This window comes from Ursus maritimus, unplaced genomic scaffold (genome assembly GCF_017311325.1).
Source record: "Ursus maritimus isolate PB19 unplaced genomic scaffold, ASM1731132v1 scaffold_31, whole genome shotgun sequence".
Lineage (NCBI taxonomy): Eukaryota > Metazoa > Chordata > Mammalia > Carnivora > Ursidae > Ursus > Ursus maritimus.
Genome location: NW_024425675.1, coordinates 9012250 through 9031887, shown reverse-complemented (window position 1 = coordinate 9031887; position 19638 = coordinate 9012250). Strand labels below are relative to the sequence as shown.

The following is a 19638-nucleotide window of genomic DNA, read 5'->3' as shown; positions in this document are numbered from 1 at the left end:
TGTTGGGGGTGTAGATATTTATAATTGTCATATCCACTTGTTGGCTACATCCTTTAAGAATAATATAGTGTCCTTTTGTACCTCTAACTACTGTCTTTAGTTTAAAATTCAATCTGTCTGATATGAGAATTGCTACCCCAGCTTTCTTTTTAGGTCCATTGGCATGAAAAATGGTTTTCCATCCCTTCACTTTCAGTCTGGATGTATCTTTAGGTTCAGAATGAATCTCTTGTACACAGCGAATGGATGGGTCATGCCTTTTTATCCAATCTGCAACCCTGTGGCATTTTATGGGAGCATTTAGGCCATTCACATTGGGAGTGATTATTGAGAGAGATGATTTTAATGATGTCATGTTGCCTATAAAGTCTGTTTTTATAGATTGTAACTTTCTGTTCTGTATCACTCTTGGGGCCTTTTTGGTTTTATAGAGCCCCTCCCTTAATATGTCCTGTAGGGCTGATTTCGTGGTTTCAAAATTGGTCAGTGTGTGGAGATTCTGGAAGGTCCTTATCTCTCCATCAATTCTGAATGACAGCCTTGCTGGATAAAGGATCCTTGGCTGCATGGTTTTCTCTGAAAGAGCTTTAAAAATGCCCCCCAACCCTTTCTCTCATTCCAGGTCTATGTAGACAGGTATGACGTAATCCTAATATTTTTGCCTTTGTACGTAAGAAATTCCTTTGCCCTGGCCGCTTTCAATACTGTATCCTTGGATCCAATATTTGCAAATTGCACTATGACGTGACGTGGCGTAGGTTTGTCGTGATTGAATTTGGGAGGGGTCCTCTCTGCCTCTTGGACACAAATATTGTTTCCTTTGCTAGATTAGGGAAGTTTTCAGCTAAAATTTGTTCAGATACCTCTTCTAGACTTCTCTCTTTCTCCACCTCCTTGGGCATGCCGATGATTCTGACATTGGAACGTTTCATTGAGTCAGTAATCTCCCATAACGTACATTCTTGAGATTGGATTTTTTTTGAGCCAAGTTTCTGTTTTAGCTTTCTCTTCTACCATCCCATCCTCCAATTCACTAATTCGTCCTTCTGCTTCATTTACCCTGGCCGTCAGAGCATCTAGTTTTGACTGCATTTGATTCATAGCATTTTTATTTCTGCCAGATTCGCTCTCATTTCCGCCCTTAGAGATTCTATATTCTCGTTAATATTTTCGTTAATATTTTTTTCAAGTCTACACATTATCTTGACCATTGTTACTCTGAAATCCATTTCTGATAATTTGGTTATATCCATATCCATCAGTTCTGTGGCAGAGGCCACAGACTCATTATCTTTTCTTTGCTGGGGGGGATTTCTCCTTTTCATCATTCTGATGAGGAGAGGTTGCGGGGTTGCCCAGAGCCCAAATTATTGACCAGGACCCAGGCAGTGTGCTCCTGTTTTATAGGGACCTTAGGGATGTGGGATTCTTGATTTTTCAGCCTGCCTTCTCGGGGAGGGGCCTGCCGCGCTGATATTCAGGCAACCGTGTTTGGGTAGAGTCTCCCTGTCCCCTGCGAGGGGGGATGGGGATTGGCACAATGTGAGCTGATATTTCCGGGCTTTTGTTCTCTGGCAGCTTTCCCTGGCGGTTTTCTGTAGCTCTTCAGAGAGAGCAGCAGTGGCCGAATCCTAGCCTCTGTCTCAGAACAGAGAGATCGCAGTCTGCTCTCCACTGAGCTCTTCTGGCCTCTTTAACTCTGTTTTTGTTGGTGCTGCTAAAAACCCTGCATCGTTCTGGGTTGTGCACCCCACCGTTGGCGTCCCAGCCCTCACTTCCAGGGCCGGCATGTCTCTGTCCTTTTTGTTTCTAACAGCGCCAGCCGCCCCTGCCTGCGTTCCCGGGCTCCGTTTCAGTGTGCTCACGCGCACTCCGGAGCACCAGTTTTCAGACTGATCGCGCGCGTTCTCCTGGACTCAGTCCGGTTCCAGTGAGCGCTCTGGAGCTCTGGTTTTGTTTGGACGCCCAGGCTCATGGTCTCTGCTCTCTCCCGGGTGACGGTCCACAAGTCCACCCGTTCCCCATTGCAGGTGGCTACCGCTTCCGGCACCCAAGCGTGGAGGCTCCCTCCCTCTTCCATTTATCTTCCGATATCTGTGGGCGGATTCACGGTTCCGCACTTCGTATCTCAATACTCAGTGCTGGAGATGTTCATTTGTAGAGATCTAGATGTATCTTCCTGTGTCTCAGGCTGATTCCGTGGGTTTTCAGGATGGTCTGGTACCTATCCAGCTCCACTCAGGGGACCAGCTGGAAAAGGGGACCCCTACTCCTCCGCCATCTTAACTCCTCCTAGTGTGAGTTTGTATGCTGCTGGAAATGATTCAATAGAGATAGACATGGTTATTTAATTTAATTTTGTTGACATTTCCAAATGTTAGAAAGCTTATTGATTGTATTACATTATCTTTTAAAGATTATAGTAATTGTCCTTAGTACTCCTATTCATGTAGTTTTGGGGCAAGAAGTTGTTTATTCAGAACTGGTTCCACAGTGAAGTATTCTCATATAATCGAATGTGCAGATATTATCATTCATAGATTTAAAAAATATATAATAGTAAATATGCAAACACTTAGGCCATTCTGAATAGAACTAATCATTCCTTGATGATTTCAGATATTCGGTGCCTTTGACAGTATCATGAATAGCTATGATTTTGTTAGGGACTTTGAAGTATCTGTTTATATTAAGTTAATGTTTGTTTAGATCTGGGGAAAGGGGAAAGCTTTTATTTATTTACAATTGCAAAATAAACTATTAATCTATCATAGATTATTACTTTTGGATAAAGTTCCAAATTACAAAAGCCGTGGTTCCTGTACCAACAGTGTCATTGACACATATTGTGTGCTCAGTAAGTGTGTGTTCGTGAATAAACATTTGAATGAATAAATGAATGCCCATTGATGAACTTCTTTAGAAGAAGCAAATCTTTAGTTTATTGAAAGTAGATTTTAAATATCGCCTAGTATGACGTCTTTTTATTTAAAAAAAATGTGTAAGATTCAGAAATTATTATTTATACTTAGAGGTAGGAATGGAATAATAATAGATTCATTTGCTATCATATTACTTAGAAACACTTAAATATTACTCTCACCACATATTGTAAAACACATGCTTTGAAGGCAGATATCCTGGATTTGAATTCTGGGTCTACTCCTGACCAGCTGTATGGGCTTGGGGAAGTTCCTTATTTCTGTGCCTCCTTTTCTTCCTGTGTAAAATACCTAATATAATTACCTACGTCTATAAGATTGTTGTGAGGCTTAAAATACCTTTAAGACGTAGTGAAGTGTTCATAATAATGCATACTAGTTGCACAGTAAATCCTCAAAACACTAATATCATGATTATTAAAAAAGGGTTTCTTTCATATAAGAATTTAATTTGAACTCTCCAAATAGGTTTTATTTATTTATTTATTTTAAAGATTTTATTTATTTATTTGACAGAGATAGAGACAGCCAGCGAGAGAGGGAACACAAGCAGGGGGAGTGGGAGAGGAAGAAGCAGGCTCTCAGGGAGGAGTGTGATGTGGGGCTCGATCCCAGGACTCCGGGATCATGCCCTGAGCCGAAGTCAGACGCTTAACGACTGAGCGACCCAGGCGCCCCTCCAAATAGGTTTTAGAGCCAGTAAAAGCTTGTTTTTATTGAAAATGCTAACAAAAAAGTGTGGTATATTTCTTTGTATCAAATAATGTAAGTAACATTATGATTTTCCCTTGCTCTTTGTCAATTTGATCTTAATGTTTTGTTAATATTATTAATAATATGTTTAGATATGATTTAGATATTCTTTGTATTTTAAGTATTTAATGTTTGCCTGAAAAGAATTGGTTTTTTTTTTAGACCTGCAAAGAAAACATCTAAGGAAAAGAAAGAGGTAAAAAATATATATATAATTTTATTTCATTTATTAATTTTTTAATTTTTACTTTATTGTATTATTTTGATAAATAATATTTATCAGAAATATTATTCCATGGTAAAAAATTACTTTAGGGAAGGTATAGTGACAAAATAGAGGAATTTCTATTTGTTGTGAAAATGTTATTCAGAAACACTAGTTATTGATAAAGGTTGTTTTGAGAAAAATCAGTTCTTTAAAAAAGTACCTATGTTTTTGCTTTTATAAGAAGATGGGTATTTATCATCTCTCTACACTTAGTATATTTTATAAATATTTGGGGGACATTTTGAAATTATTATTTATTTGTAGGTCAAAAAGCAAATTAATTTTACGGATGACCTTGATGACTTAACTCTGTCATCTGGAACATCTTCAGAGGATTGCAAGTTGCCTTGCTTTGATTTTAGGAGTTGCTTGTTGCTAATTGAACAACTTGGCATGGATTGTAAAGGTAGGACCGTGGTATAAATATAAAGCCTTTATATGTATATTACTGTAGTAATATGTGCACATCTTGTCTAGTGCTGTACCACACAACACTGATCTGTTATAGAGCTACTCATCTCACAAATATGTTTTTCATGAAGACAGAGAACTGCTGAGTACTCTCAGCCAAAGAGCTATAATTTCCACTATACTTTTCGTCATGAAAATGGCACACCCGATGTGTTTGTTGACTCTGCTTCTCTTCTATGCCTTCACCCAAGGTCAGGTTACCAGTATTTTTCTCCTAGGATACTGAAATAACCTCAGGACGGTTTTCCCTGTCATTCCACCTCCCAGAATCTTGGTCTACGCTGCAACCATAATTATCATATATTTTTAAAAAATTATATTTTTCATGTTACCCCCTTGCTTAAAGCTTAGCTTTTACTTCTCATTGCTCTAGCGTGAAACACCACGGTCCCCAGCTTCATCTTGTATTGTTTCATATCCTTCTTTCCATCTGTGTCTCAGCCAGTATTTTAGATGTTTTTTCCTGTAATAGAGCTTTTCCCCCCCAATAGCTTTAGTTAGGTAACTGTACATATATGAAGTGTATAATTTGATAGTTTTGACATATGTATACTCCTAGGAAACCATAACCGTGATTCAGGCAGTTAATATATCTATCACCCGTAAGTCTCATGTTTCGTTATATCCCCTTATAACGAAACTACCAAATTGCTTTCTAAAGTAGTTGCATCATTTTCCATTCCCACCAGCAGTGTATGGGAGTTCTAATTTCTCCCTGTATATTCATGAACACTTAGTATTGTCAGTTTTAAATCTTAGCCATTCTGATGGGTATGTAGTATATATATCATTATGGTTTTAATATACATGTCCCTAATAAGATAATGTTGAGCATATTTTTATGTGCTTATTTGTCATCCGTGTATTTTCTTTGAACTGTCCAAATTCTTTGTTATTTTAAAAATTAGGTGGTTTTCTTATTTGTTGAGTTTTGAGAATTCTTTATATATTCTAGATATAGTTTATCACCGGTTTTTTTGCAAAGATTTTCTCCCAGCCTGTGACTTTTCATTCTCTCAACAGTGTCTTTTGAAGAGCAGTTTTTCTTTTTGATGCAGTCCAGTTTATCCATTTGTTCTTTTATGGATTCTTGCTTTCGGTGTTCCTATCTAAGAAATCGTTGCCTAGCACAAGGTCAGAGGTTTTCTCTCATGCTTTCTTTTAGAAGTTTTGTAGTTTAAAAACAACGTTTCATAGTTTTAGGTCTTCACGTTTAGATCTGTGATCCATTTTATTTTTTTTTTTTTTTAAGATTTTATTTATTTACTTGACAGAGAGAGAGGACAAGCAGGGGGAACAGCAGACTGAGGGTGAGGGAGAAGCAGGCTCCCCACTGCATGGAGATCTGGACATGGGGCTCGATCCCAGGACCCTGGGATCATGACCTGAGCTGAAGGCAGACGCTTAACTGACTGAGCCACCCAGGCGCCCCCATTTTGTATTCTTTTTTATTTATGATGCAGAGTATGGATCCAGGTTCATTCTTTTTGCGTATGGATATCCAGTTGTCCTAGCACCGTTTGTTGAAAAGGCTGTATTGTCTTTACTTCATGCCATTTGCATCTTCGTCAGGATCAGTTGACCATATATGTGTGGGTTTATTTATGGACTCTACTCTGTCCCATTGATCTCTTTTTTTTTTTTTTTAAAGATTTTATTTATTTATTTATTCAACAGAGATAGAGACAGCCAGCGAGAGAGGGAACACAGGCAGGGGGAGTGGGAGAGGAAGAAGCAGGCTCATAGCAGAGGAGCCTGATGTGGGGCTCGATCCCACAATGCCGGGATCACGCCCTGAGCCGAAGGCAGACGCTTAACCGCTGTGCCACCCAGGCGCCCCTGTCCCATTGATCTCTTTAGCCTTCATTACACCAATATCATGCTGTTTTAATTACTACCAGTTTATAATAATTTTTGAAATCAGGTGGTTAGGGTTAGTCCTCCAGTTTTGTTCTCTCTCAGGGCTCTTTTGCTATTCTAGGTCCTTTGTGTTTCCACATGAATTTCATTTATTTATTTTATCCACATGCATTGTAGAATCCACTTGTCATTTTCTAAGAGAAAAAACTCTGGTGGTCTTCTGAAAATCAGGTTTGGATTATGTTGAATCTACAGATTAATTTTAACAATACTGAATTTTTCAACCCTGAACAGAGTATATCTCTCCATTTATATAAGTCTTCTTAAATTTTCTTGGTAATAGTTTATAGTTTTTTGCGTCTAGGTCTTTCTATCTTTTATGATATTACCTGTGATTATTTTTTATTTTTCAATGCAGTTTTAATTTTTAATTAATAATTAAAATTAATTTTTAATTTAAATTTTAAATTTTAATTTTTGATTGTTTATTGCTACCATATAGAAATACAGTTGATTTTCATATAATGATTCTATATCCTCCAAACTTGATGGATTCATTTATTAGTTCTAGTAGCTTTTTAAAAAATTCTGTCAGATTTTCTACATAACCAAAGGTTATCAGACTTTTTCTTGACTATTTTACTAATTTCTTAAGGTGGAGCCAAAGGTCATCAATATGAGACTTTTCTTCTTTTTTAATACATACATTCAGTGTTATAAATGTTCATATGAGTGCTGCTATAGCAGGATTCCAGAAATTCTAATATGTTATGTGTTCCTTTTCATTCAGTTCAGAATACTTTCTAATTTCTTTTTTCATTACTTCTTTGAGCCAGAGGTTATTTAAGGATTTTATTTATTTGAGAGAGAGAGAGACAGCATGAGCTTGGCGGGGGGGTGGGGAAGAAGACTCCCCTCTGAGCAGGGAGCCCAATGTGGGGCTTGATCCCAGGACCCTGAGATCATGACCTGAGCTGAAGACAGATGCTTAATCAACTGAGCCACCCAGGCACTCTGACCCAGGGATTATTTAGATATGTATTAATTAGTTTGCAAATATTTGAGTAATTTCCAGAGATTTTTTTTTTAAAGACTTTATTTATTTATTTGACATAAAGACAGCCAGGGAGAGGGAACACAAGCAGGGGGAGTGGGAGAGGAAGAAGCAGGCTTCCAGCAGAGGAGCCTGATGTGGGGCTCGATCCCAGAACGCAGGGATCACGCCCTGAGCTGAAGGCAGACGCTTAAGGACTGAGCCACCCAGGCGCCCCTCCAGAGCTATTTTTATTCTTGATTTCTAATTTGATTTCTCTGTGGTTACAGAACGCACTTTTATGACTTAGTCCTTTTGACTTACCCCTCTCATTACAATTTATTTTGTGACCCAAAATATAGTCTCTTTTGTTAAATGTTCTATGGAAACTTGAGAAGAATGGTGGTGTTCAAGTCTACATTCTTGCTGATTTTCTGCCTGTTGAAATCTCAGACTATAATTGTGAATTTGCCTGTTTCTCTGCAATTCTGTCGATTTTTGCTTTATGTATTTTGAACCTATTAATAGACGTGTAAACATTTAGGTTTGTTATGCTTCTTTCAGTTGACCCTTTTATCATTATAAAATGACCTTATTTATTGCTGCTAATGTTTTTTGCTTTGCTACCTATTTTGTCTGGTATTAATATAGCCACTTAGGCTCAGCCTTCTTTTGTCAAGTGTTAGTGTGGTCTATCATATTTCTGGCCTTTTAACAAATTTGTGTTAAAGTGCATTTTTTGTTATAGGTGGCATATAATTAGGTCTTCCTTTTTTATCCATTTTGAGAATCTGCCTTTTAATTGAGGCTTTTAGACCATTTTCATTTCATGTGATTGTTAATGTAGTTGAATTGAATCTGTGGGCATGTTGTTTGACTTCCATTTGTCCTTTCTGCTGTTTGTTCCCATTCTCTTCTTTTTCTACTTTCTTTTAGATTAATCAAGTAATTTCTATGATTTAGTTTTATTTGTGTGTGTGTGTGTATGTATTTTGCTTACTCACTATAACTCTTTAGTTTTGCTATTTTAGTGATTAGGGTTTAAAGTATATGATTTAAGCATCACAATCCACCTTCAAGTAATGTTTTACCACATCATATGCAGTTTAAGAAAATTATAATAGTTAACTTCCATTTCTTCTCTCCTAGTCAGATCCTTCTGGATCTGTGGGAGTATAGTTTTCATTAAGTTTAGAAAGGTTTTGGTCATTTTTCTTTTTTTTTTTTTAAGATTTTATTCATTTATTTGAGAGAGAGAAAATGCACAAGCAGGGGGAGGGGCAGAAAGAGACGGAGATTTGCCACTAAGTAGGGAGTCCGATATGGGGCTTGATCCCAGGACCCTGAGATCATGACCTGAGCTGAAGGCAGACAGACACCCACCGACTAAGCCACCGAGGTGCCCCAGACATTTTTTGTTCAAATATTTTTTTCTGGTTCCTTTCCTCTGCCTCTTTGAGGAATTGTAGATTAGCCACTTGAAGTTTTCTCACAGTTTTCTGAGGTCAATTTCAGTCTTTTATTTTGTGATGTCTAATATGTGTTTATTCCTATCCAGTGTATTTTTCATGTCTGACATAATTTACATCTCTGTAAGTTGTATTTGGTTTTTTAAAAATAGCTTCTATGCCTCTACTTACCTTTTTATGCTTTCTTTTGAGATATAGCTAAGTTGATTACAAACAGTTTGACCCTTTCCAGTCCTATTCTTATGAATTGTTAGGTGAATCCAGAGTAGTGCTCAGCCTAGAGCTCATTGTTCCCCACCGCTGAGGCAAGACCTACTACTGTATTCATTGTGCTACAGGTTATGAGTTTTCCCAGCATGGCTAATGGGAATCGATACTATCCCTGGTGCTGTGTGAGCACCAGCGGAGCCCTCTGCAGATCTCTAGAGTTCTTTCTTTGTTCTGCTTTCTTCTCGCCGGTGTTTTGACCTCTGATCTCTATCTGCCTTGGTTTCACCGGATTCTCAGTTCCGTCATCTCAACTCAGGGAATCTGGTGGAGTCTATCTCAGTTTTTTCACCTGTGTCATGGTCGGTGGAAATTCTCCCAAGGCAGTGAGTTCGGGTATGTGTTAGGCTAACTTCTTTTGTTTTCAGGGATCATTGTCCTTCATTGACTGAAGTCTTTTGTCTTGAAAATAATTTGAAAATGTATTTTATCTTTTTGTGTTTGGCTTGTTTCAGGTAGGAAGGTAAATCAGTACCTGTTACTCCATCTTGGCCAGAAGCAGATTGCAATGGAACTTTGGCACATGCTGTAGGCTGTCTTGAATGCTCTTCTTCCTCCTTTGCTCACTTGCTTCCTGCTCCTCCTTCATTTCTCAGAATAGTTCTCTCTTCCTCGGGGAATCTTCCCTTCCCAGGGTAGATCACGTTATGTTATGTGATCCTAGAACTCCGTTTCCTTATAGGAACTATCTGAATTTGTAATTGTCGTTTTATTTGTCTTTCCCTTTCACTAGACGTGAAGCTAAATAAGAGCCAGGGATCTTATCTGTTTAATCTGCAGAGCTTAGTATAATATCTTTTTGTTTTTTAAGATTTTTTTATTTGAGAGAGGGAGAGTGCACAAGCTGGGGGAGGGGCAGAGGCAGAGGAGAAGGGAGAAGCAGACTCCCCGCTGAGTAGGAAGCCCAATGCAGGGCTTGATCCCAGGAACCTGAGATCATGACCTGAGCTGAAGGCAGATGCTTAACCGACTGAGCCACCCAGGTGCCCGTATAATATCTTTTATATTGAAGTCATTCAATATATATTTGTTTAATGTATGAATGAGTGAATGTGAAAGCACACAGTCCTTTATATGCAAAAAGTACTCATATTTTTTTTCTTTTTTTAAGGTTTAATTTATTCGAGTGCGAGCATGAGTGGGGGGTGAGAGAAGAACAGAGGGGGAGGGAGGGGGCGTGGAAAGAATCTCAAGCAGACTGCGTGCTGAGTGAAGAACCCCATGCGGGGCTCAATCCCAGGACTCTGAGATTATGACCTCAGCCGAAACCTGACTCGGATGTTTAACCAATTGAGCCATCCAGGTGCCCTATATATTTTGTTTTTGTTTTTTCTCTGATGTAGATTCTGTTAATTTATTAAAAATCCAGGATGCGGTTCTTTCATATGAAAGATTAATAGAACTTAAAAAAACTCACTGTGAACAACTTATAAAAAAAAATAAAAAAATGGAAAGTAGGATTAACGGACTACAAAAGGAGCTATCACAAACAAAAGAAATTAAATTGCAGTTGGAGCAGCAAAAAGTGGAATGGGAACAAGAACTCTGCAGTTTGAGGTATGACGTCTTGGTTTCAAGGAAGTATTTGAACTTTTATTTTTTTATTATTTTAAATAGGCTCCACACCCAGTGTGGGGCTTGAACTCACAGCCATGAGATCAAGAGTTGCATGCTCTACCGACTGAGCCAGACAGGCACCCCTTGAGCTATTGACTTTTATACTACAGATATGTAGGAGAAGTTTTGTAGTTGCTAACTTACCTTCTAGGATTTTATAGGGAAGAAAATGTCTTTAGTATTGTGAAGTATGGGATTCTTCTGAATAATACAGCAAGTTCTTAACGGTGAATACTTCTACAAATAATTTAATGTATATTCCAAATCATAATTTTAATGACCATATAGAAGTCCATCATATGGAAACCTCATTATTTAACAAATTGAATTTTGGTCGGTTTTCGTTTTTCTATACTTTAATTAAAGCTGTAAGGAATGTCTCTTATATAAATCTGTTTCTACATTTCTGGTTAACGTACTTGGAATACATTCTTCAATATAGTATTGGTTACTTAAAGTATAAAAATTTTTAAAGAATGTCTTCGATCCTATTTTTAAATTGTTCTCAGGGAAGTTTATATTAATTCGTATGCCCGTGAACAGAGTATAACATGGCCATTTTTCTCAAGACAGAAAAATGTTTAAAAATTTATTCAGTTTTAAACATACGCAGCGATTAAAAAGTAACATGGAAAATGATTACTGCTCAAGTTGCTCAACATCTCTCTTATATGTAGGTAAAATTAATTCAAAAGTCTGTGCTGCAAGCACATATTACTCTTTATTGTTTACTTAATTAATATGGATCCTGTGTTGGTCTAGAAGGGGTTTTCAAATGATTTATAAAGTGGATAATAGGGGTTCCTGGGTGGCTCAGTTGGTTAAGTGTCTACCTTCGGCTCAGTTCATGATCCCAGGGTCCTGGGATCGAGCCCCATGTCCAGATCTCTGCTCGGCGGGGAGCCTGCTTTTCTCTGTCCCTCTGCCTGCCACTCCACCTGCTTGTGCTCTCTCTCTCTGTGTCAAATAAATAAAATCTTTAAAAAAATAAAATGAATAATAATCAACAAGGTCAACTGAGAGTATTGCAGAAGAAGAAACATAAAATGTATGGGGCAACAGATATTAGACTCCCTAGCCTAGTCCTGGATCACAGTAATCTGCAGGGGTATGTTGTGCAAATGACATCAGCAGATGCTGTCTTACACTGCAAATTATTTTTAGAGGTACCTGTGATGTTTTGTGAAGTAGAAATCTACTTCTAGTGAATTTATAAACAGCAATTTCTCTTTTTAATTAGTAACTAAATTATTCTAATGGAAGAGTAATTATGACTATGTGGGAAACGATAATTTTCAATTCTAACTTTCTTGAATAATTTCAAAATTTCTTTCCCTACAATATCTACCAGAGTTATTATTGACTAAAACTTACTACTAAACTGCATAATGCTTTCTCATTGCTTCTTTTCAACTCTGTATATCTTTTGGAAGAGATTGAAGTGAGAAATTAAAACCATGAGCCCTAGAAAGGAAAAAATTAAGAACATAGAAATTTCATTTGGACAATAAACCAACATATGTGGAACCAGATCCATAAAATGAACTTTTTCTTGCTTACAAAACAATTTTTAAAATAAGCACATTTATTTGCAGATTTTCCTTAAAACAAGAAAAAGAAAAAAGAAGAAATACGGATATGTTATATGAAAAAACTAGGGAGCAATTAAAAAGAAAAGAAGAGCAGTATAATAGAGAAGTCGAACTGAAACAACAACTTGAACTTACTCTTAGAACACGGGATGAGGAATTGAGGACTGTAAGAAATAATTTGAATCAGGTAAATTTTTGATAAAAATTGCATATTTCCATCAATATTATTTATAATATCCCTTTGATTTAATGTATATTATTTAGATATAAAATAGATTAAAAAATCAGTTTTATCCTAATAGGAACTATTATATCTGTAGCTAAAATTAATAGCTTATTGGAATCCTTGGCGTTTCATATATGCTCTATGTATATTTTCTGAGTTAAGGGATGGAACGTAAATTGAGATAAATGTGAATGTTGGCTTTTTTTTTTTAAAGATTTTATTTATTTATTTGACAGAGGGAGACAGCCAGCGAGAGAGGGAACACAAGCAGGGGGAGTGGGAGAGGAAGAAGCAGGCTACCAGCCGGAGAGCCTGGTGTGGGGCTCGAACCCAGAACGCTGGGATCACACCCTGAGCCAAAGGCAGATGCTTAACAACTGCGCCACCCAGGCACCCTGGCTTTTTTTTTTTTTTTTTTTTAAGATTTTATTTATTTTTAGGGAGAGAGCATGAGCAGGGGAAGAAGTAGAGAGGGAGGGAGAGGGAGGGAAAAGAATCTCAAGCTGACTCTGCGCTGAGTGCAGAGCCTGACTTGGGGTTGGATCTTACAACCCTGAGATCATGACCTGAGCCAAAACCAAGAATAGGACACTTAACCAACTGAGCCACCCAGGCACCTCAGTTTGGGATTTTTTATATTAAAATACAGGCTAAATTGCCTTGAGACTATGATGGAACTAGTTAAATGTTTTGTAAAGAAATTTTATTTCACATACTATATCTACCTATATTTTTACTCTATGACAAATTTAGCTGTGATTTAAATTAAAATTGGAGTTATTCATGAGCAGGATAAAAATCCTGTCTTTACAAAGGCTACTTCTTTTGAACATTTTTTTTAAGTTCTCTTAAGCTTTTGACTTTCTTTTTTAATGGTGTGATCCAAAATCCTAGTGAGAATAGGTCTCTAGGTTGTAGAAGAACAAAACGACACAAGAAACACCTTTCTCAAGAACAGAATGCCAGAATATTACAAGACGGAATTCTAAACCATCACCTTTGCAAACAAAAGGAGCTAGAAAAGGCGGATAAGAAAACGCATTCTGGGGTATTTTCTTTAGTTATTTTGAAGTACATGTGTGTATGTATTTGTATGTATACATATCTTATTTTCTGAAATTAATATTTTTTCTCCATGTATGCATATATATATATTTTAAAAACCAACACTGTAGATCATGGAAAGTGTAGAGGATTTTTATTGGGGGGGCGGGGACATAAGGGGCAGTGGCATTTTTGGTCCAGTGGCTAAAGTAATAGTCTCAATTTAAATGCATTTGTCTGCAAGCGTCAAATAGTGACATTCATAATGTCCTCATCCAATGGAGAGGCTTTTATTATTTTCCATAAGAATTGATGAGCTTTCCATAAGCTCAAAACTATTGCTACTGACAACATATGTTTCAGTTTTGGGGCAGTTACTTCATCACCTCTGTATTAATAGAGAGTTTAGCTTAACGCTTCCACTGACGAACAGGAGGAAAAGTGTAGCCTGTTCAGAGACTTTCTTTTGGATGTTAGTGTCCTACTTTTGAGAAAAGTAGCAATTTGCTCCAAGTGGTATCCTATTTTATTACAAGGTGCTTTTGAAACAATCATATGCTAATGATAATTAATTGATGAGTATTTTATTCCTAATAAAACAGCTCAGTGTATTTCCCCCCATTTTGTATTTCTTACCATTTTAAACATCATGAAGAGGAAATAAAATTTATTGCAGCAGCAAATAATCTGATGATTTTTCTAAGAGCTGTATACATTTTACCTTATTTACCACCAGTATTTTGAAATATAAGGCTCCTTTTGTATTGATGATTTCCACTAGAGAAGAACTGCAGTTTGGTGCAAGAGCACTAGTAGTGGAGTAAGAAGACCTGAGGAAAGTCCTGCAGCTCACTTACTATTTTTAACCTCTCCATTCTAGAATTGTGATAACTAAAAGTGTTCATTGAAGTATGTAGAAGTGTTTATAGTGCAGTGCCTGGATTTGTCGGTTGTCAGTAGATGTAATTCTTATAACTGACTATAGAAATGTTAGAAAACTGGAATTCTGTGGAATATTGTCAGGAAAAAAGAATTTTAGGAAATTTAATCTGTCCAAATAATGCAGAGCTAAGGATTTTACTGTGGGGTAGCTGTGTTAGATATCAGACTGTAAACTCAATTTTTAGTGTCGTCAGATTTATTAATCTTTTATTTCAAGCTTTCTGGGTTTGTTGTAAATCAGAGAAAGACCTTTCCAATTGTGAGATTCTTAAAAATTTTGTCTTGGTTTCTTCTTCCTCTCGTGCATTCATTGTCTTCAATTAAATTTTTGAACCTTTGGGAATTTATGCTTGTATAAAGTTTGGGGTTTGACCCAACTTTATTTTTTCCCCGTTGGATATCCACTTACTGCAACCTGTTCATTGTATAAACATAGGTTATTCTTTAATTTCAGAGAACATCATGATAATGTCATTTTATTGGGTTCCAGCTAAAAGTCTCCTTTGTTTTACTTAGGTTTTTAATAGTCATGAAAAAGAAAAAGGTCTGTTGCATAAAAACCACAGGTGTCAGGATGAAATTGCCATGCTAAGACTGGAAATAGACACAATAAACAGTCAAAACCGGGAAAAGGAAAAGAAGTACTGTGAAGACATTGCAATTATAACAGAGAAAAATGCCAGCCTTCAAAACACCATAAAACTGAATGAGGAAACATTAACAAAAACAATATTCCAGTATAGTGGACAGATTAATGCTTTGACCACTGAGAATACAATGCTAAAGTCAAAATCGGAGGGCGAGAAGCAAAACAAGGAAAGACTGGATGCAAAAGTTGAATCATACAGAGCTAGACTAGCTAGTGCTATACAGGATCGTGATCAAATTCAGACATCAAAGAGAGATGTAGAACTTGCTTTCCAGAGAGCAAAAGATGAATGGGTTCGTGTGCAGGACAAATTGAATTTCGATGTGTCTAACCTAAAAGATAACAATGAGCTGCTTTCTCAGAATCTTTCGAAAACTGAAGGTCAACTCAATACTTTAGAAATTGAGCTCCATCACACAAGAGATGCCCTCAGAGAAAAGACTTTGGTTTTAGAACGTGTACAGGGAGACCTAAGTCAAACACAGTGTCAGAAAAAGGAAATTGAACACATGTATCAAAATGAACAAGATAAAGTGAATAAATACATTGGAAAGCAGGAGTCCTTAGAAGAGAGATTATCTCAACTACAAAGTGAAAATACGTTGCTTCAACAGCAACTAGATGATGCTTACAACAAAGCTGCCGGTAAAGAAAAGATAGTAATTAATATCCAAGAACAGTTTCAGGATATTGTAAAAAAACTTCAAGCTGAAAGTGAAAAACGAGGTCTTATGTTTGAAGAAAGAAATAAAGAGTTAATGAATGAATGTAATCTTTTAAAAGAAAGAATTTATCAGTATGAAAAGGAGAAAGTAGAAAGAGAAGTAAGTATCCAGAAAGATAAATATTTTTCAAGCTTCCTGAGAGAAAATTCAAAGTAATATTTGATTATGGATTATTATTATTATTTTTTTTTTTTGAGAGAGAAAGATTGCACCTGCACATGAGTGGGGGTGGGGCAAAGGGAGAGGGAGAGAAAATCCCAAGAGAGCTCCACATTGGAGAACTCCACCTCGTGACCCCGAGATCATGACCTGAATGATTATGGCTGAATTTTGAATCTAGTTGAATATAAAAAATATATAGACTATAAGTCAGCCTTAACTTGTATCCAGCAAATAAAAATTAGACTTGAGAAGTGCTTTAATCTGAATAAAATTGTTGTGTCATCTATGAAAGTTTGAGAGGTTAAGTTATAATTGCTAATAGATAGTAGGCTGATATTAATAATTTAGTTTTATACTGCCAAAATAATAATTTTAATCTTTGTCACCACATTTTAATACCATGATGAACAGATAAATGGAAATGCTCATACCTAAAATGAGCATTTTGAAATTGAGATTCAATTAAGTGGATTAACTTGACAGTTAACTCCTGATATCCCACATGAACTGAGATGCTGTATCTCAGTACTTTACCTTTGGTAGCTCTTTATACATTTTAGGTTGGCATAACTTTATTTTTACTTATATAAATTTGAATTTTTAGTCTGATATCATGTATTCTTATGACCTTTAACTCTTTGAAGGCGCTTACTTTTCATTAAATCATAATTTGGGACAACTGTGGTGAGCTTTAGCAAAACTGTGTTTGATTTAATCTTCCCACTGCTATTTATAATTTTTTTTAAAGATTTTATTTTTATTTATTTGACAGAGATAGAGACAGCCAGCGAGAGAGGGAACACAAGCAGGGGGAGTGGGAGAGGAAGCCTCATATTGGGGGAGCCTGACGTGGGGCTCGATCCCGTAACGCTGGGATCACGCCCTGAGCCGAAGGCAGACACTTAACCGCTGTGCCACCCAGGCGCCCCTGTTTATAATTTTTTAAAGCAATTTTACACGTAATTTGGTCATTTCAGAGCACAATTACTATTATCTGGGCATAAGTTTATCCAATACAAAGAGAACTATATCTCTGTAATTTATTAATTTGGCATTGGATCTCCATTTTCAGATTAATGAGAGGTAGCAGGATTCTTGTGTAGCAGAAATGGAGGTCAGGGAGGGAGGTGAAAGTCAGGTTATCTAGGGCCTTGAAAGCCATTAGAATGACTTCGCTTTTGTCCTGAGGTAGTAATCTATTAGAAGGATTTGAGCAGAGGATTGAATATGTGAGGAACTTTGACATTAATTGAAGCCTCTAATAAAAAAGAAGGAAAATATTTCATAATGCAGAATTTACCACTGCTAGTCCCACCCATATACCCATTTCTTTTTGAGACTTCAGTAGGTTGGGAAGCTTTCCAAATTCATCAACAAGGAATGGGTAGTGGGGCTGAATTAATTATCTAAGTAACATAATACTGACTGGGCAGGAGGATAACACCTTTTTGTGTCTTAAACCAAATTCAGTAAACAGCAGTGTGTACATGTTAGGAAAAGAAGGTGAATTGATGCATGTGGTGATATTTTTCAAAGTATGTATGTTAGAGTTACATATTATTAACATAACTTAAGAGTAAGATGATTTATAAAATCAGTAACAGAAATGTCTTTTTAGGTAGCTATGAGACAGCTTCAACTAGAACTGGCTGATACCCTAAAAAAACAATCTATGTCAGAGGCATCACTAGAGGTTACATCACGTTGTCGTATTAATTTAGAAGATGAGGCACAGGATTTAAAGAAGAAATTAAGTCAAATCAGAAGTCAGGTATGTATTAAATGTAACATGTCAACAGTTAATCTGTAGCTAGTTAAATAATATAAAGTGTTTTAGGATGCTGATTTCCACAGGCCACTTTCTTTTGTATTTTCATTGTAGTTGATTTAGTATAATTTTAGTATCTTCGCTGTGCACTTATTTCTTAAACTTTGACTTTCATTCTGCTGTTTGTGTTATGCATTTTTTCTTATAGTATTTACACTTAGGGAAGTTGAGACTTATGCATCATTCCTCACAGAAATTGAGGGACTTTTTTTTTTCTTCCAAACCGTTCTTTTTTTTTTAAAGATTTATTTATTTATTTGAGAGAGAGAGAGAGAGAGCACATGCACATGCACACGTGTGCCTGAGTGAGGGGAGAGGAGAGGGAGAGGGAGAGAATATGAGGCAGACTCCCTGACCAGCGCAGAGCCCCATGCCAGCTTGATTCTGTGACCCATGAGATCATGACCTGAGCTGAAATCATGAGTTGGATGCTTAACCAACTGAGCCACCCAGGTGCCCTAAACACTGTTTTTTAATGATATCTCTGGTACCATGATGAGGTGAGCCATATAAAATCAGAAGATAGTGTTTAATGGAATGTTTCAGAGAATTCTTATTTCTCATCCTCACTTTTATGAATGGATAGAGAATCTGTACTGATTTCAGGATAACTTGTACAGAAAAGTCATTTCACAAACCAGTTGAACTTAGGCATTTCCTTCATTTTTGTTTCCTTTCAGATACATTGTAAATGCATAGAAATATTCAGATCATGTATAGTATATACACCCCAAAGAGAGAATTAAGAAAATTATCTAGGTCCTGCCTTTAGATTAGTTTAAAGCCTTATTGAGGTAAAATACACATACCATACAATTCACCCATTTAACATGTGTAGTTCATGGTTTCTGAATATATTCATAGAGTTGTGCAACTGTCACTGCCATCAAGTAGAACATTTTCATCACCCTGAAAAGAAATCCTTAGCCCTTGCCCCGAGCCTCAGGCAACCACCAGCTACTTCCGGCCTCTATAGAGTTGCCTGTTCTGAATATTTCACATAAAGAGGATCACACAGTGTGCGGTCCTTTTTGACTAGCTTCTTTCACTTAATGTTTTCAGGGTTCATCTGTGTTATAGCATATGTCAGTGCTCCATTTCTTTTTATTGTCAAATGTGCTCCATGGTGGGCTAAAACCCTGTTCATTCATCGCTTGATGCACCTTTGGGTTGTTTGCACTTTTTCGCCATTAATAATGCTGCTGTGAGCGTTCATTTAGTTATTTCCCTGCCATCAGATTTTATCCTCTGAGTTAATTGGGGTGATTTCACCATCTCTCAGGCTTTTACTCATGCTGTCCTTTCTGTCCTTTTAGGTTCCCTTCCTCTTGCCTAATCCTACACTATTCAGACCTGGCTCATAGTCTCTCATTCTCCATGGAGCTCTCTCCGACTATTCTAATTCCCACTGACCTTACTCTCTTCCACTTGTCATTTAGTCTGTGCAGAACAATTTAGTCCTTTGTTTTACATTGTTTTTATTTTTTTCATGTGAGATGATTTTGTCTTTCTAAGTATGCATTTATCTAAGGGGGAAAATATGGGTATGTATGGTACCTATCCTTGTACAAATTGAGAATATTTTAATTTAACAGATTTTAGGATTAAATTAAGTGCTTTCAACTAATGAATCATCGAGCCTTACATCGGAAACCGGGGATGTACTGTATGGTGACTAACATAATATAATAAAAAATCATTAAAAAAAAAAATAAATAAATAAATAAATAAATAAATAAATTAAGTGCTTTACACCATATCAGTAATTTCTGTTTGAAAACATTGACATA

General features: G+C 36.7%; 1 protein-coding gene across 1 annotated transcript in view; it reads left to right on the top strand.

Moving 5' to 3' along the window:
- ANKRD26 (ankyrin repeat domain 26) overlaps window positions 1–19638 on the top strand; it is a 120111-nt gene that overhangs the window by 60553 nt on the left and 39920 nt on the right. Inside the window, 8 exon segments of the mRNA XM_040645302.1 lie at window positions 3858–3891; window positions 4228–4369; window positions 10407–10620; window positions 12276–12459; window positions 13410–13428; window positions 13431–13546; window positions 15001–15957; window positions 17639–17791. Of these exon segments, the coding sequence (XP_040501236.1) occupies window positions 3858–3891; window positions 4228–4369; window positions 10407–10620; window positions 12276–12459; window positions 13410–13428; window positions 13431–13546; window positions 15001–15957; window positions 17639–17791 (1819 nt within the window).